Here is a 15,459-nt window from a genome sequence, read left to right on the forward strand (position 1 = left end):
ATCCTCGTCTTACTCTCCTGCGTATCACTGCCCAGCTTGACTTCCCATTCCTTATCCGCACCCGTGTAGTCTGAGACATGAATAGGTTCCAAATAAGTTGTCCATCCCTCCAATCTGCTTCTATCTTCTGCAAATTGTTCGTTAATTGTGCGGTTTTCTCTGTGAAAATTTTTCACAAAAATCGCGAAGCATAAAAATATATCCTGGTTGTAGTCAACGAGTATTTTTCTTTCTACTAGTGATCTCATTACTGCTATGGCGACCCGTGTGCCTCTGCTCTTCCTAAAACTAAAGTCATCATCCCATTTGGTACTCATTTTCCCTTCTCTTCTTTTTTTGGATAGTAAATAAATCCGATTTGACGATATCTTCCGGCAAAATTTCTCCCTGATACATGTAGCGGAATAGCACATCAATACTGTTCCGTCGATGTTTTTTCTAAATTCCTGATTAGTTCTGCAGGGATGTTACATATTCTCATTATCTCCCCCGATGGCATGCCCCTTAATGCAATTTTTAGTACGCAGTTATGTATTCCTTGATACAAAGCCATGCTTATCGACATATTTCCTTTATGTTCCCAAAATGGCTGGCCTATAATCTTTAGCATATAATGATTTATATATTCGTTCAATCTTCCAAAAGAACTGCGGGAGATGCCGCGACAGTCACTTATAACGGAGTCATCCGATAAGTACGCATTACAGTGCAACAATTTCAGAGTGTAAAAATCATTCGCCTTGACCGGGATTCGAACCCGGATCCTTACATGTCCGGCCGAGGGCTTAACTTTGGCCAGTTAAGCTACCGAGACGTCCTCTTACACACGTGTATATCCGGCATTCTGTTACAATATCTTGTTCCTTTAAAGCCCCCAATATTTCAAATAGAAAGCGGACGCCTCAGTAGCTTAACTGGCTAAAGCACTCGGCCGGATATCGAGGGATCCGGGTTCGCATTCCGGTCAAGGAGGATGATTTTTTACACTCTGAAATTTCTGCAATTTTCTTTCAATCTTGTCAGAACGTTTTCCTCTTATATTGATATTTTTCCTGTTGCATCTCCAATTTCATTATTTACCAATTTACTGGTATATTTTTTCTTGGCATAACGGTATATAAGGATATATTTTTGAAGCGGATGTATTCATATGAAAGGGTTTATTTTCCAAAAACTTAACCAAATTTACAATCCAACATTAAACATTTTTATAATTACGTAAATAGGAAAATGATTAGGCAATCACGGATTACAGAAGAGATGATTGGGAAGTTGACAAGGAAATGGAAAAATGTAAACAGAATATTATTAATTTTGTCACAAAAGTTTTAAATCTAGTCGAGATGTACAGAGGGAAGATTTGAAAATATATAATTTCTAGTTTAAACTTAAGCCAAAGGATTTTAATTACAAGTCTCTTTTAGTGTGATGCTAGTCTAGTTTTCTCGTGCATACAACACGAAAAATCAATATCTTAGTCATTTGCGCTTTGCTAAGTGCAGTGCACCGTCCGTCGGATCGGACGCTGAATTGTGTTACCTCTTGGCGCCTGTATGTCTATTGCCGATGCTCGGTTTTCCGCCACCCTAGCTCGTCTCATTTAATCCTACCTCAACCAAATTAACTACCTATCCTTAATGGCGCAAATGACCTTAGCTGTCGGTTGCCTCCCCTGTTAATTATGACTGCCGTAAAAAGTTAGCAACTACCGACAAAAACTACACTTCAATGAACATTACAATGAAAATTTGAATATTTACTGGTAAATTAAAAAATAGTTACGTAATAACGTCAATTATGGCAGCACAATGAATAGTACAGATGAAATTATTTAAAAACTATTTCGATAATCAAACAGATACAAAGCAAATACCGTCATAGATTGCAGTACAAAGAAAATTAAAATAATATAACGGTATATTAAAAAATATTTAGCTTGTTCTATCAAATATGGCAGGCCAATTAAAAGTCCAAATGAAACGAAAATACAAATAGACAGATACGAGTATATTGGTATCTCGGTGCATATACGCATTCTAAAATTAAATTTCGGTATATTTTAAATATATGGACGTACGATACACCGGTATAATTTTATACCTACGTCCCATTCCTACAGCGTCAGTGCCCGCAATAGGGCACTAACTATGAGGAGGGCATAGCCCTCCTATTGCCCTTAGTCCTCCTGCCCATGTTAATATTATGATGTCTTATTATCCTGGCGGGTCATTGCCGAGGGAAGACATTCTCTTTAAAAGAAACTCTTGTACGAGCAAGAGTTTTTTGTATATTAGTATTATACATTATGTTTATCATAATGAATGCATGAACTAATACTCATGTATGCGTGGCCAGCGCCCTGATAAACCCCGTCATGCATTCATGCGGCGGCTTGCAGGTTGTTGTGTACATGTAGTACGTGTATGTATTTTTAGTATTGGATAGGCAGTAGTAAGCGTTATTCATAATGCACTTAACTTTCACGAGGGGTTGAAACTGATTTACCGATTAAGGTACTTTTTCATGGTTCAATGAGGACTATTTGATATACGCTAAATTAATTACTACAACCATAATGGTTTGCAAACAGGCATCAAGTACCCTTAGTTACACCATTGTGTCCTTTCTCAATCACGCCCTGTTTTTCTTCCATATTCATTCTTTACCCACAGACATTGAATTTTGTAATATTCTGACTCCCTTGACAAATTTCTTCTTACTCTACGCAATATTTTCATGAACTGTGGTTACCCAAATATCTTCCAGGACAAATATAAATCCTCAGAAACTTCAACACTTGACAAACTCCCAAAAGTGCATACCCTTGCATACTTGCTCTAGCATACTTGCGCGTAACTTGCATACCCTCTCCACCTCTCTACTTTACCGGGAATCGGCCTTCAAATCTATCCAAAAACTCATATTACCCATCATGACCAGCCAAGAAAACCACAGTTAATCTCTAATCTAAATATTCTTCCGTCAAATATCCTGAAAACCAAAAACTCCCTTTCTAAATCTTTCTATACCCCCGTATCCACATTGATGTATTACAATCGAGCAAACTTGTCCCATATCTTAACCACTTCATTCATTCTCTTCAGAGCCCTCCCACTCCAATCTATGTTCTTCTTCACATCTAGCATTGTAATCAATGTGCAAATGCAAAAAGTGACCTCTTCTTACTTTGGTCAATGGATCAAACTCCTAAATATTCGTATCAACAATCGTAGCGCCATCAGCAACTCTTCCTCCACGTCACCCTGCCTTCTAAGCTGCCTCCTAAACACGCTCCTCGTCATAGTTTTTATTGTAACGATAAGACAGTTTCATTTATCACCTGTATTTTATTTTCGCATATATCTCCAAATTAGAAACATCACTGCAGATTTATACCAGAAGCGTCTTGCATTTGGCTCCTACGTAGAGGCGGTATTTCGCTTTAGTTAGGTTCAAATTGGAATACACCGCAAGTATTAGAGATAGATGGGGGATATTGCAGATAAAATCATAACCATTTTAACAGAGATTAAGGACAGAGATTCGGCACGATAGAACAAAATGGGAACATATGGAAAAAGGGTTATCGAAAGCAGCTAACGGAACTATAGAAGCAGTACATCGGACGAGATGATTAGAAAGAGAGATTAGAGAAGGAAATGGAAGAATATAAATACAGACTTAGGTAAGCTAAAGTAAAAAGAGTTTAATAAAATGAAGATGATTATAAAAAGAGCAAAAAAACCGTGGTGGAAGACGCAGTGTGAGGATATGGAAAGTTTACAGAAAGAGGATGAAATTGGTACGCTATACAGCCGGATTAAAAACCTGCCAGGAAATAAGGAGGGAAAATCGTCAGAAAAGATAAGTCAGGGATAGAAGCATATTAGCTACAGTATTAAGTATTAGGTACAGGTATATTAGCTGAACCAGAAAAGAACTCATAGAGGTAGAAGACATGTATCGTAAAACATTAGACCACCAAAGTTAGACATAGAAAAAAAATATGACGTCGATGAGAATAGCTTAGGCCTAGGTTTAGTCGACGTTGAGATAGAAAGGACATTCATCACCATCAGTATTCCAATCCTAGGATTGGTTTACAGCAACCCCTTTCTTTCCATTCTACTGTATTAGAATTCAAGGCAAGGCTGCTAATTCTAGGGAGAATAATGTGGTGGCTACCCGTTGCCTTCCATATCGCAGTACAGCGGCCGATACCGTGAGCTTCACTCTCGCCCGCAGCTGTGGCAGTTGATGCCGGGCCGACCCATTCGGTCTACACCACCAGGGCCTAATGGTGAAACTGCCATGCCATGGTGTCTTTCACCATAGGTTTCAGAATAGATTTTTTATTAGAAGTCTTTATTTTTCTCGTTGCCTTGTCCCGAAATACCATTATTATTTTTCTATTAATGTGTGGTTTTCTCGTTCCGAAAAACCATTAGAAAGTTTTTTCTAAGTTGAAAAGTTTTCGTCGGTCACGGGAATCGAACCAGGGAAGAAAGGACATTAAGGGAATGAAAATCAAATAAGGCCGTAGGGTAAAACAACATTCCCGCAGAACTACTGAAAGGCTTAGGAAAATGTGGTAGGAGGAAATCTTTATAGACTGATTCGTAGGATTTAAGAGGAAAGAATCTGGCCGGATAACTTTGTGAGATCAGTGTCAGTTCCTATCCCAAAAAGGGAAAGGCTACAACATGTGAGGACTACACATATAAATATAATTTCTCACCTAGCTAAAGTGGTTCTTAGGATAATCAAAAAATGGATGATGGAGAGTAGGGCAAATGATTACTTATGGGATGATTAGTTTGGGTTCAGAAAGGAGAGAGGCACGCGTGATGCCACTGCAGTAATTATGTCACTACGAGTCAAGATGTACTTGTCAGTTTCGTATGTTTTTAAATATTCTTACTGTTTCCCATATTCTTTCAAGTAATCTGAAGGCATCGGGAGGGTTAAAACGACGCTCGCGATTTGTAGTCTTGCTCCGAGGATTGATCTAGACCTCTGGTTTGGGGCCGAGTGGAAGGCATACATCAGAGGTTGCGTCATTTCTGAAGGGATATGAAGGTTTCCTTCGCAGACCATCAGCTGGAAATCCAATCGTGTGTAAACCCACAGAACCGCTAAAGGGTTCATTACGCGTTTGAAGCCGCTGGGTGTGGAGCGGGTAGAATATTGGAGCACTCAGGCGCTTTTTTAGATTAAAGTGTGGAACTGCATATAGGTCGAATAGTAGGTCTATATAACCCTCGTTGCCAAATAATTCACCTTTGAATGAAGTGAGGGTCAATGCATGCATATGCATACGGTCATTTAACGTAAATCAGATTACATGAGACGGATATTGTCACAAGGGAGTCGATAATAATAAGAAAATAATCCACATAAAATATTACAGCAAACTTAATGACAAGAAAATATTATCTGTGTTAATAGTTTACTTAAAGTAACTCCGAAGTTAAAAAATAAAGTCGCTGAATATCAACACCTTACTCAAAACACAGGCTCAGATTTACGAAATATTTGGAAGCTGGTGAGCCACTGTATTATCAGCCTGCTGAAACCAGAAAAATATGTCACTTCAACAAATAGAGGCAATAATATTCTTGATTTGTTGGTAGCGAAATTACCAGAAAGGATCTTACATATAGGTACTATTACAGGAATTTGCGACCACAGAGCAGTAAATTGTTTGTTGTCCCAGGCGTAACTTTATGGAATTTGCATAACATATTGAAATGTAATGAAATAATTGACTTTGTAATTCCACACACTTTATTTAAAAAAAACACGACCCAGGTTTCGACGTTGAACGTCATCATCAACCTGATGATGACGTTCAACGTCGAAACATGGGTCGTGTTTTTTTTAAATAAAGTGTGTGGAATTACAAAATCAATTATTTCATTACATTTCAAGAGTAAATGGTGTTTTCCGAAGGTCATAAATGAGAATCTCGAAATTAAAATTTACTTGTTTCGACACTGGGACTAAAATGGCTTAACTGCGTGTTACAGAGTTCATTTTTAGAGTTTAAGAAATATGGCAAAGATGGGGGATCACTTCCTTGACTTCACATAGTCAGCAGTCAACAGGTTCACTCCTGGTATAACACGGTTGTTAGAATATCGTTAAGCCGTCAAAGACTATGTCACGCCAAGATGCAAAATATACGAACCGATATCTCTAGCGACAAAAGGAATGAGTTATGATTATATGATACCTAGAGCAAATGCCTGGAAGGAATTTCGTAAAGCGTGACGGGAATTCAAAGGGAAGAGTAAGCTGAAAATTCAAACTAGAATCTAAAAGCATTTTGTTTCTTTGTCAGTCTAAGGAAAATAATTTCACAATAAATTTACTCAAAAAAGGTTGAAGCGAAAGAGTAACCAGCGGTTTGGAAAACGCCAACTTATCAAATTCCTTCACTCAAAGCGTCTTCATCAATGTCTCCGATATCATACCAAATCGTTCCTGCCAACCGATTCCCAAAATTGAAATTCATATACTGGAATAGAACGTTTGCTGAAAAATATTAAGTGCAATAAATCCTCCGCGCCCGATCAAATACCCGCTCTTAGTGTATTTACAGAACTAGCGTCGAAAATGCGCCGTTTCTAGAAATCATATTTAAGAAGTCCCTTATCCCTGTAGTACAAAAGGCTCCCAGTGTCTGGAAAACGGCAAACGTAACACATATGTTTAAAAGTGGAAAGAGGGAAGAACTGAGTAATTATATACTTAGTTCCCTCAAATTCATGTATTACATGACCATGGAACACATAATTGTTAAATTCCAAAGAAACTGCGGGAGGTGCCGCGACAGTGACTTTTTTAACGTAGTCATCCGCTAAAATGAACTTCAATGCAACAATTTCAGAGTGTAAATATCTTACGCCTTGACTGGGATTCGAACCCGGATCACTCGATGCCCGACCAAGGGCTTTAGCCAGTAAAACTATCGAGGCGCCCTATTAAACTCTCAAATTTTCGAGGACATCGAGGGATCCGGGTTCGAATCCTGATCAAGGCGAATGATTTTTACACTCTGAAGTTGTTGCATTGAAATGCATAATTGTTAGTTTGATTATGAGGTATGTAGATAGCCCGTAGTTATTAATGAAAAACCATCACGGTTTCCAAAATGGTATACCCTGCGAGATACGGCTTGGACTTTTAGTTCACGATATTTTGATTTCGGGAGAAAATAATGTTTCAGTTGACCTGCTTTTTCTAAATTTTAAATCCCTGTTTCCTTAATCCCTTCTCAGAAAATTCCTTTAATTAGCATCTCCTCTCCTGCACGTAAAGAAGTACAGGGTGGGCGCTTAAATTCGGACAAGCGCGCGTTTCCTCGAATGAGATGTCCTCGCTGGGTTAACGAAACCTTTCCCAGACTTCTTAGTCACAATATCGTTAACAGTTGATCTGGGGTATCAGAAGAATCGAACCTTTTTTGAAATTTAACACCCAACGCGAACACTTTCGATGATAGAGGCTCTTCTTCGATTGTACTCCGCTCTTGTACGTAACACCTCGACCATTTTGGGGTTATGACTGTTTACTAGATGCCTATATCTTTCAAGAACGCCATTGGAGACCTCCAGTAGAACTAATATATGGCGGGAAATTCAATTTGAAATTTGTCCGAATTTAAGCGTCGCACCCTATATATGTGTATATATATATATATATATATATATATATATATATATATATATATATATATATATATATATATATCTTAGATACTATTGTTCACGAACCTTGAGGAATCATGATCCACATGAAATGAATTATTTAGCAATTTAGTATCGTAACTAAAAATTAAGAAAAGTTTGATTTTCAATGTTGCATGCATGGCGTGTAATCACCCCATCGCACACACACTAGCCCGGGTGCAATATAGATTAATACGCACATACGTAGACATGCATGAATGAATTAAAATTTGCGTATGCATGCCTGTTGCTTTAACACACACTATTACAGGTTCTTTCCAGGCATTGTGTGTAGATGTGGATTCGCGTGTATATCAGCAATCTAGATTGGCTTTAAAAGGAACACGAGGTCGGCTAATTCGGGGATTGGGGCTCGAGCTTATCTCTTGGCATCCGTCCAAGGGATTAAACAAAAAGCACGTGGCTAATAGTGACACGTTGGCAATCGTCCAGAAGACTAAACAGAGGAGCACATGGCGAATGGGTGGCACATTGGCAATCGGCCATCTTTGTATACCAAACCACGTGGCGAGGAGTGACGGAAGAGTCCAATCGCATATCCAACAATTACGCGAATATGCGGACATTTTGGAAGTTCATCCCAAGGAAGGATGAAGAATAGAACGTGGACCTCTCAAAATAGATATGAGCTAGTGTGCTTGGAAATTCGAGGAGTTTCGCTCGTTTAAAAGTTTAGCAATATTTTTCTCCACACGGCATACCATGGATGACGTGGTACCGTGCATGGGACATGACTGCAGAAAACAATTTTGACAAACAAATCCATTTGCCACCACTAAACGGATTCAAGAGGTAGAGGGTATTACCACCGTATATAGTAAAATCATGTAATCTGGGTTATATGTAAATTACTAAATTTAGCCTCGACTAATTTAGCACTCACTACGGTCACCACTTCAAAAATAGTTTTTTTGGTGGATCGCGAGATATTTGTGTAGATGTAGATGATGAATACAATCTCGATGTGTCACGGCGAAAATAGATGCAACCTTGGCCCTAGGAGGTTGCCATTTACGAGTCAGAATAGATCAGGAGTCTTCAAAGTCGATCAACACCAACAATGATTTCGACACTCCAGGAGTGAGAGCAGTAACTCTTCATATTAAACCAATGCAACTATCGTCAAAAGAATTTATCGAAGCCTTCAGGAAGCGGGGACGTTGCCAGTCGCGCGGAAGAAACAGAAATCGATGAAAAAATCAGGAGAAAAAAAGAGAAAACATCTTTAGCTCACAACGGTAATCTATAGAAAAAGTGGATTCGTCTGCAGCCGCATTCATTCCGTCAATGGGAGACAAAAATACATTGAGACGCCGTCGACGGGGAAATGGATTAGTAAATTAAAGAACCGTTCCTCACATGGAATTCATCCAACAAAAGATATCCGTGCTATTGTGCTTAAATCCGAGACTCAAGCTCAACTTTGTGAGGAATTTGTAACTTCAGCACACGGTGAGGAAAATTAAGAGTCATTATAATAGCAGGGAGTACGTTTATGCATTGTATCCAAATACTGCATATTTCGAAACATAGCCAAGGAGCTTAGGGTGGAAAAAGTATACATAAAAAGTCAAATTGTCGAAAAAGAACAAAAGAATAAGGAAATACTCGGCATTGTAGAGGAGGAGAGAGGATTTTTAAGAGAAATTGAAAGGAAACATGTTGTTCGAAGGGCATTTTGATCAGCAGGGACATGTTAAAGACTGCGAGGCGTGTTATTCCAGTTGGTAGAGCGATGGTCTAGTGATCGGAGGGATCGGGTTCGATTGCCGGGTAGGCCTCTGCTTAACCTCAGATTCATACAAGCTGTGTGATTTTTCTGGTGTAAGATCGTCCTGGGAAACCACGGGCGGAACAGGGAAAGGAGAAGGAATGGAAATGTGTGAAATTCACGTGCCGCTGAGTTTGGTATTAAGTGGGCTCTACTCTCACCTATCAAAACGGCCTTCGGATTTATAACTGTGGTTAATAGAAGAATGGTGAAGGGGAGAATATCATAGGCATACGTAGGATTGGAAATAGGATAGCATGTCAGGCGGAATGAAGGGAGGTAGACTGTATGTGCGGAGTCGAACAAGTGTTTATTGTAAAAATTCCAAGAAACTGCGGGAAATATCGCGACGCTGTAACATTTAACGGAGTCATCCTAGTAGTAGTAGTATTTAGGGGAGGCGACCGACAACTGAGGTCATTTGCGCCATAGGGGACGGACAGGAAAGGATGAAGGGTGGAGAGAAACCCGGCGTCGGCATTAGCCTACTCTTTACGAAAGGCGCCAAGGGGTCCGCAGTTTAACGTCCCATCCGACGGACGGCGTACTCACTCAAAGTGCCCTCCACAAAGCACCTCAAGTAGGGATCGAGATACCTCTGAAAAATATTCAACACCGCCGGGATTTGAACCCGCGCCCTCAGGGTGGGAAGCCAGTACGTTAGCCCCCGCACCATCTCGATCCCCCGGAGTCATCCTGCTAAATGTGTATTACAATGTAACAATTTCAGATTTTAAAAATCATTCGCCTTAACTAGAATCGGAACCCGGATCCAGCAGATGGCTTTAGCCAGTTAAGATATCTATGCGTCCTCTTACACCCCGAAACTTTGGGGACTTTAAAGGAACAAGATGTTGTGACGAAATACCGTATAAAAAAATTGTCACAAGCATTTGTATTCGTACGCAAAGCGCCACAGTCCGCAAGGTTAAAGCCAAATTGAAACACTACGGGTGTTTAACCTTTGACATATCCTTGAAACTGCGGAAGATGCCTTGACACTAACTGTCAACGAAGTCACATCGAGGGATCGGACATCGAGGGATCCGGGTTCGACTCCCGGTGAAGGCGAATGATTTTGTACACTCTGAAATAGTTGCATTGTATTTATTGTCGCATACGTTGTAGCATTGTGTTGCGTTAGAGGGGAGGCTTATAAATGTAGCGGCGGTTTGTTTATTTGTTCAACAAAAACCTGCATTAAAAGATATACCATGATAATAGAAACCCAAGGTATGGTGTAAGAGATACCCCTTACACCAGGAAACAGTGGATCAATTGATTTCATTTCGACATTTTATCATAGCAGAAAATCAATGAAAGACTAAGTAATTGTGAACGAAGAAGGAATAATGGTGCCAAGGAAAAGAAGTGTAATTTTGGGGAACTCCTGTGATTTTTCCAAGGGAAGGTAGTCCAGGGGGTAGAGAGTTGGACTACTGACCGGAGGTCATTTGACAATATTCACACTAATTTGGCCGTGATATCAGAATGCCTTAAATACATAAGATCAAAAGCTTACTTATTTCAGGAAAACCTTATCGACTCCCTGAAAGAAATAGGTCCTAGGACTCAAACATTTCATCTAGTTATAAATGTCATGATGGCAGTCAACTGCACAATATTAAAGTAAGTGCAATCTCCTCAACTTGCACCTGCTCAGTGGTCTTCAGGGAAATCGTCAGGGGACGGGTTAGAGAGAAAGGAAAAAGAAAGACGAAGAAACAGCACTCTACCATAGTGAAACACAAGCTTAGACACACACACATGTGAGTAGCATTAGCCGATAAAAGATGACACTAGCGCCGAATACCCAAAGCATAGAAAAGACGCTATTCACACTTAAAAAGCGCTATGGGAAAAGTTTACGAAAAACTGTTTAGAAAGCACATATAGTCGAACAAAAAGTAATGTCTACTCCATTTGCTTTGTCAACAAGCTACTGGTTTCTCAGACGTCTGTGCATCTCCAATCAAAAACTCAAAGTTGGGCGCGATATTATTGAATCGACTCGTCATATTGATGAGTATATTTAATTTACTGAGTTATAATTAAACATTTTAAAAAATAACTGTTTGGTTGTCTCAGGATTAACATATTGGAGGGTATATTGAATTTACTGGGTTAAAATTAAATATTTAAAAAAACTGTTTGAGTGTCTCAGTGGTAACATGAAAATAAAATAATTCTAGGAAATTTGTATAGCCAATAATATCACCACAAAGATTATAGGCACATTACGTTAACGTATCAATGAATTTTTACATTATAAATCACGGGCTCATTTAAGAACACTGGAGCAAAATCAATATTAATTAAAAAGTATACAACAATGTTAAACTCTTATTTAGTGATAAGTAAAAAGTTTAATTAGTCGAAAAATAAGAAATATTTACAAAGACTCTGCTAATCTGGTACATTTATTACTAGTCGACTCGCTCCTCGGAAAGCGACAAAAGTGAGTCACTTTCTGCAGACCAAAGAGAGTTCAGTATTTTGGCTTCGATGCTGAGGTCCTGTCTGGTAATGCCGCAAGCGTTAGGACCAACCTGAAGGATTGCAATCAAATTACAGATATTCGTGTCTACCGACGAGATCGCCTTGTACAGTGCCCATAAGCAGGATTGATTTGAATATTCTCTCTACGCTTGGTCTAATGAAAACTTCACACGCCGATGAGATAAAATCTGATCATTTAGCATACTTTTGAGAGTGCAAGAACGGCACTAAATTAAGCTATAGGTACATGCCATAAATTATATGCGCAGCAGTCGTCAGGGTTTTTTATCCACACTTTGACGGAATAGTATGCCAGTGTGAATCACTCATGATCGACCGAAGTCGGCGGTTTTGTTTTTGCAAATATCTTGGGTGCTGGCCCTTCGGGCGTGATCAGAATTGATAGCACCACTCCGCTGCTGACAGATTTTGGGCGCGACTCGAGAGATTGAAAGCTTAATACATATGGGATGAACTTCTAAGGTACATATTTCCATCTATCACATACTCTGCAACATTCCACGGGTATCTCATAAGGAAATAACCTCTTGGTCTATACATAGTCCCTCCTGTACCCGTCAGGCCCACGACGAAACGATAGAGATTGCCCTTAGTGGCAACCCTTTTCCCTCAGGGGGATTTATCTTATGTATTATTATGGGACTTCGTGAGCGTGAGGGTTGCCTGGAGAAGTTTTTTCGATGATCCAAATGTGGAACTTTTCAAGCTACAGTTATTATTTTCCGAATTAAAAAAGATCTTAACCAATTGTTGTAATAATTATCTTTGTGATTACCTGATTGTTTTGTCTGTAAACGTTTCACAAATCCGTCAATTTTTACCCAAATTACAAATCATAATGTGTGAATCCACGTGAAAATCAATCACGGTAGCAGACATTTCACAACAATGAATTCAGGTTCACGAGGTATACAAAGTGGATGCCTGGGAGTGACTGAACTTCCGATAGGAGGCTACACACATCCAACTTCGTCCCAGCTAAACCCTGTAAAGCCCAGGAGCGTATTTACCAGTACGTCAACTACGCAATGGCGTAAGGCGGCAGCTCCCAGGGGGCGGCACAAGTCCCGGAATTTTTATTTCATCAGTTTTTTCAATTTTTTTTTATGCGAACATATTGATTCAAAATCCCGCGCGTTTTCTTTTTTAGAAAAAAGGTTCCACCATAGGCCGCCAGGAGCGCGAATCCTGTGTTTACATTAGTCATTGTCTTGCGAATGATCACGCTATTCCTTTTTTCGCTAGTTCCTGTTGTTAAGCGCGAGGACCTAGTGGACACATTGAATTTGGTTCGCATTATATTGGATACATTCTTTATATTAACGTGAAAATGTAGAAAATTAATTCCTTAAGGGGCGGCAGACATTGACTATAGCGTAGGGTGGCAAATGGGGTCAATACGCCCCTGGCAAAGTCACGTGCTGTGAATATTTCTTATTTCCCACCGCCCTGCCACGAATAACTTAGGTCATTCCACGTTCCTCAGGATATCTTAAAAGCATAGCAGGGACTCTGCTCCACTACGCACGCGCGACCACCGTAAGTAGTGTCTACCCTATCAAGAGTACCAAAGGGGAGATTAATCTACTAACAAGGGAACAACTGGAGAAATTTCAGTTCTCGGGCTGTTGAAAAACCAGGGTCGTAGTCGGCCTAGAAATATCGCAAATCCCCGCGTTAGAATTGCATTATATCTGGTGTACGTTTGCGCCAAGAAAATATCAATGCATCCAGTGTAAGATAAGGCGTTCAAACCCCTTTTTTGTTCAAGGTATCCTGCGCTATCAAGGTCAAATTTTCAGAAGCTCATGTTGAAAGAACGTTATAAAACTTCGTATATTTTAATTCAGGTACGACTGGGTTTTGCAGAACATGGGACAAAATACGGTCCATGTTTACAGAGTGCTGTGACTAAATACGATCTGTAACTAGCAGAGCCCAAACGTTCAATAAGTGTGTACATGATGAGGTGTAGGCTATTCGATGAAACTTTGTCGAACCTAAATACATTATCTGCGGAACATACAAAGTATTTTGTCATGCTTTTGCATCCCTTGTGTGCTTATGAGTCATCTGACATCGTTGAAAATTCAGTACGGCTAGAAATAGCCATAAACCCTGGTTAACTGTAGGGATTATCCCAGTCCAGACCTGATTACAGCAATGGGAAAGTGGTTGCCTAGTAAGTAACTGAGTTCACGACTAAAGTAGCCAATTATGGTGTCAATGCATTGAGAAAGATGTTGTGCGATACCAGAGACATATTTGTATTCTTATGGATCATGTATACATAGTGCGTGTTTGTGATTGGCAAGGGTGGCGCTCGTGGAGAGGGTGGCGAGGGGGTAAAGGTGATAGTGAAGTCACTCACGTGTGGCCAATGGGCCTGCCGACCGGTGAGGCACGTGTCACCACCGCAGTTTCCTCCTTCAGCCGCATGGCGCCGCTGATTCTCTCCTGATGGAAAATAGAGAAAAGAACCCGGTTCACCTCCACGTTATCACCATGATAACCTTCGCAACTAGACGAAGGGGACGATAAGGGATAGAGGAACTTGCAGGTTTGGAATCGACAGGGTTCATGCCACACTAAAGCCATTAATCGAGGAAGGCTCAATCAAGAATCAAAGGAAACACTGAGGACACGGACATTGCTCGGTATTTCTATAATCAAATAGACAACTTTGTCAATGAATTATTACAGCAAGCAACAAGAAATGACAACAGTAACTACCTTTAAGTTTTAAGTTTTTTTATAAACAAAATTTGAGGTGCTTAATCAGGCTAGTCGTGGAAATTCGATACAATCCATAAAAAGGAAGTTTTTGCAGGATGTTGAGAACAACGGTGGCACATTTGAAAAACCGTTATCACTTCATTACCAGCCTCCGTCAATCTGCCAAAGCGTTTGCGACCAGGCAATCTTTTGTTACTTTGGAAAGGTAGCAGAGTTATGTAAGAGCATGTAGAAGTTAAGAGCAGGAGAAGAGAGAGCACCCGAAAGAACCACATTCTCAACGGCCATCGATTCTATCACGCCCCTGAGGACCCGACGAATTGCTTGGCCCACAAATAAAAGTCTGCGCCCAACAGGGATCGGATCGGCGGAATATCCCGAAGTGTTTTTCATAGCATGCACTCAAGCAGTCACTGTTGACTACCTGGGGTTAATTGTGTGCGTTAATTTCACATTTGTACCAGACACGACTTGACGATTTTGCTCGGAGAGATGAATGTGGTAGAGGAAAAGTAAACTTCAGTCACTGAACCACTCCCATCCACCAGTATCGAGGTTACTTCGCGGTCAGTGCGTGAGTTTACAATAAATTCCGTCGAATATCGTTCAGATTCTTCCAATGTAAATTGAGTTACTCCCTATATTTCGCTAATTACGCTACGCAAAACTCGTATACGT

General features: G+C 40.0%; 1 protein-coding gene across 1 annotated transcript in view; it reads right to left on the bottom strand.

Moving 5' to 3' along the window:
* Schip1 (Schwannomin interacting protein 1) overlaps positions 1-14,497 on the bottom strand; it is a 64,011-nt gene extending 49,514 nt beyond the window's left edge. The window contains exon 1 of the mRNA XM_071597799.1: positions 14,417-14,497. Within this exon, the coding sequence (XP_071453900.1) occupies positions 14,417-14,484 (68 nt within the window). The 5' untranslated portion in view covers positions 14,485-14,497. The remainder of the gene's footprint in view (positions 1-14,416) is intronic.
* Between the last annotated feature and the right edge of the window lie 962 nt (positions 14,498-15,459).

The sequence above is a fragment of the Hetaerina americana genome, unplaced genomic scaffold (genome assembly GCF_022747635.1).
Source record: "Hetaerina americana unplaced genomic scaffold, ioHetAmer1.1.p SCAF_9, whole genome shotgun sequence".
In the NCBI taxonomy this organism is placed as follows: domain Eukaryota; kingdom Metazoa; phylum Arthropoda; class Insecta; order Odonata; family Calopterygidae; genus Hetaerina; species Hetaerina americana.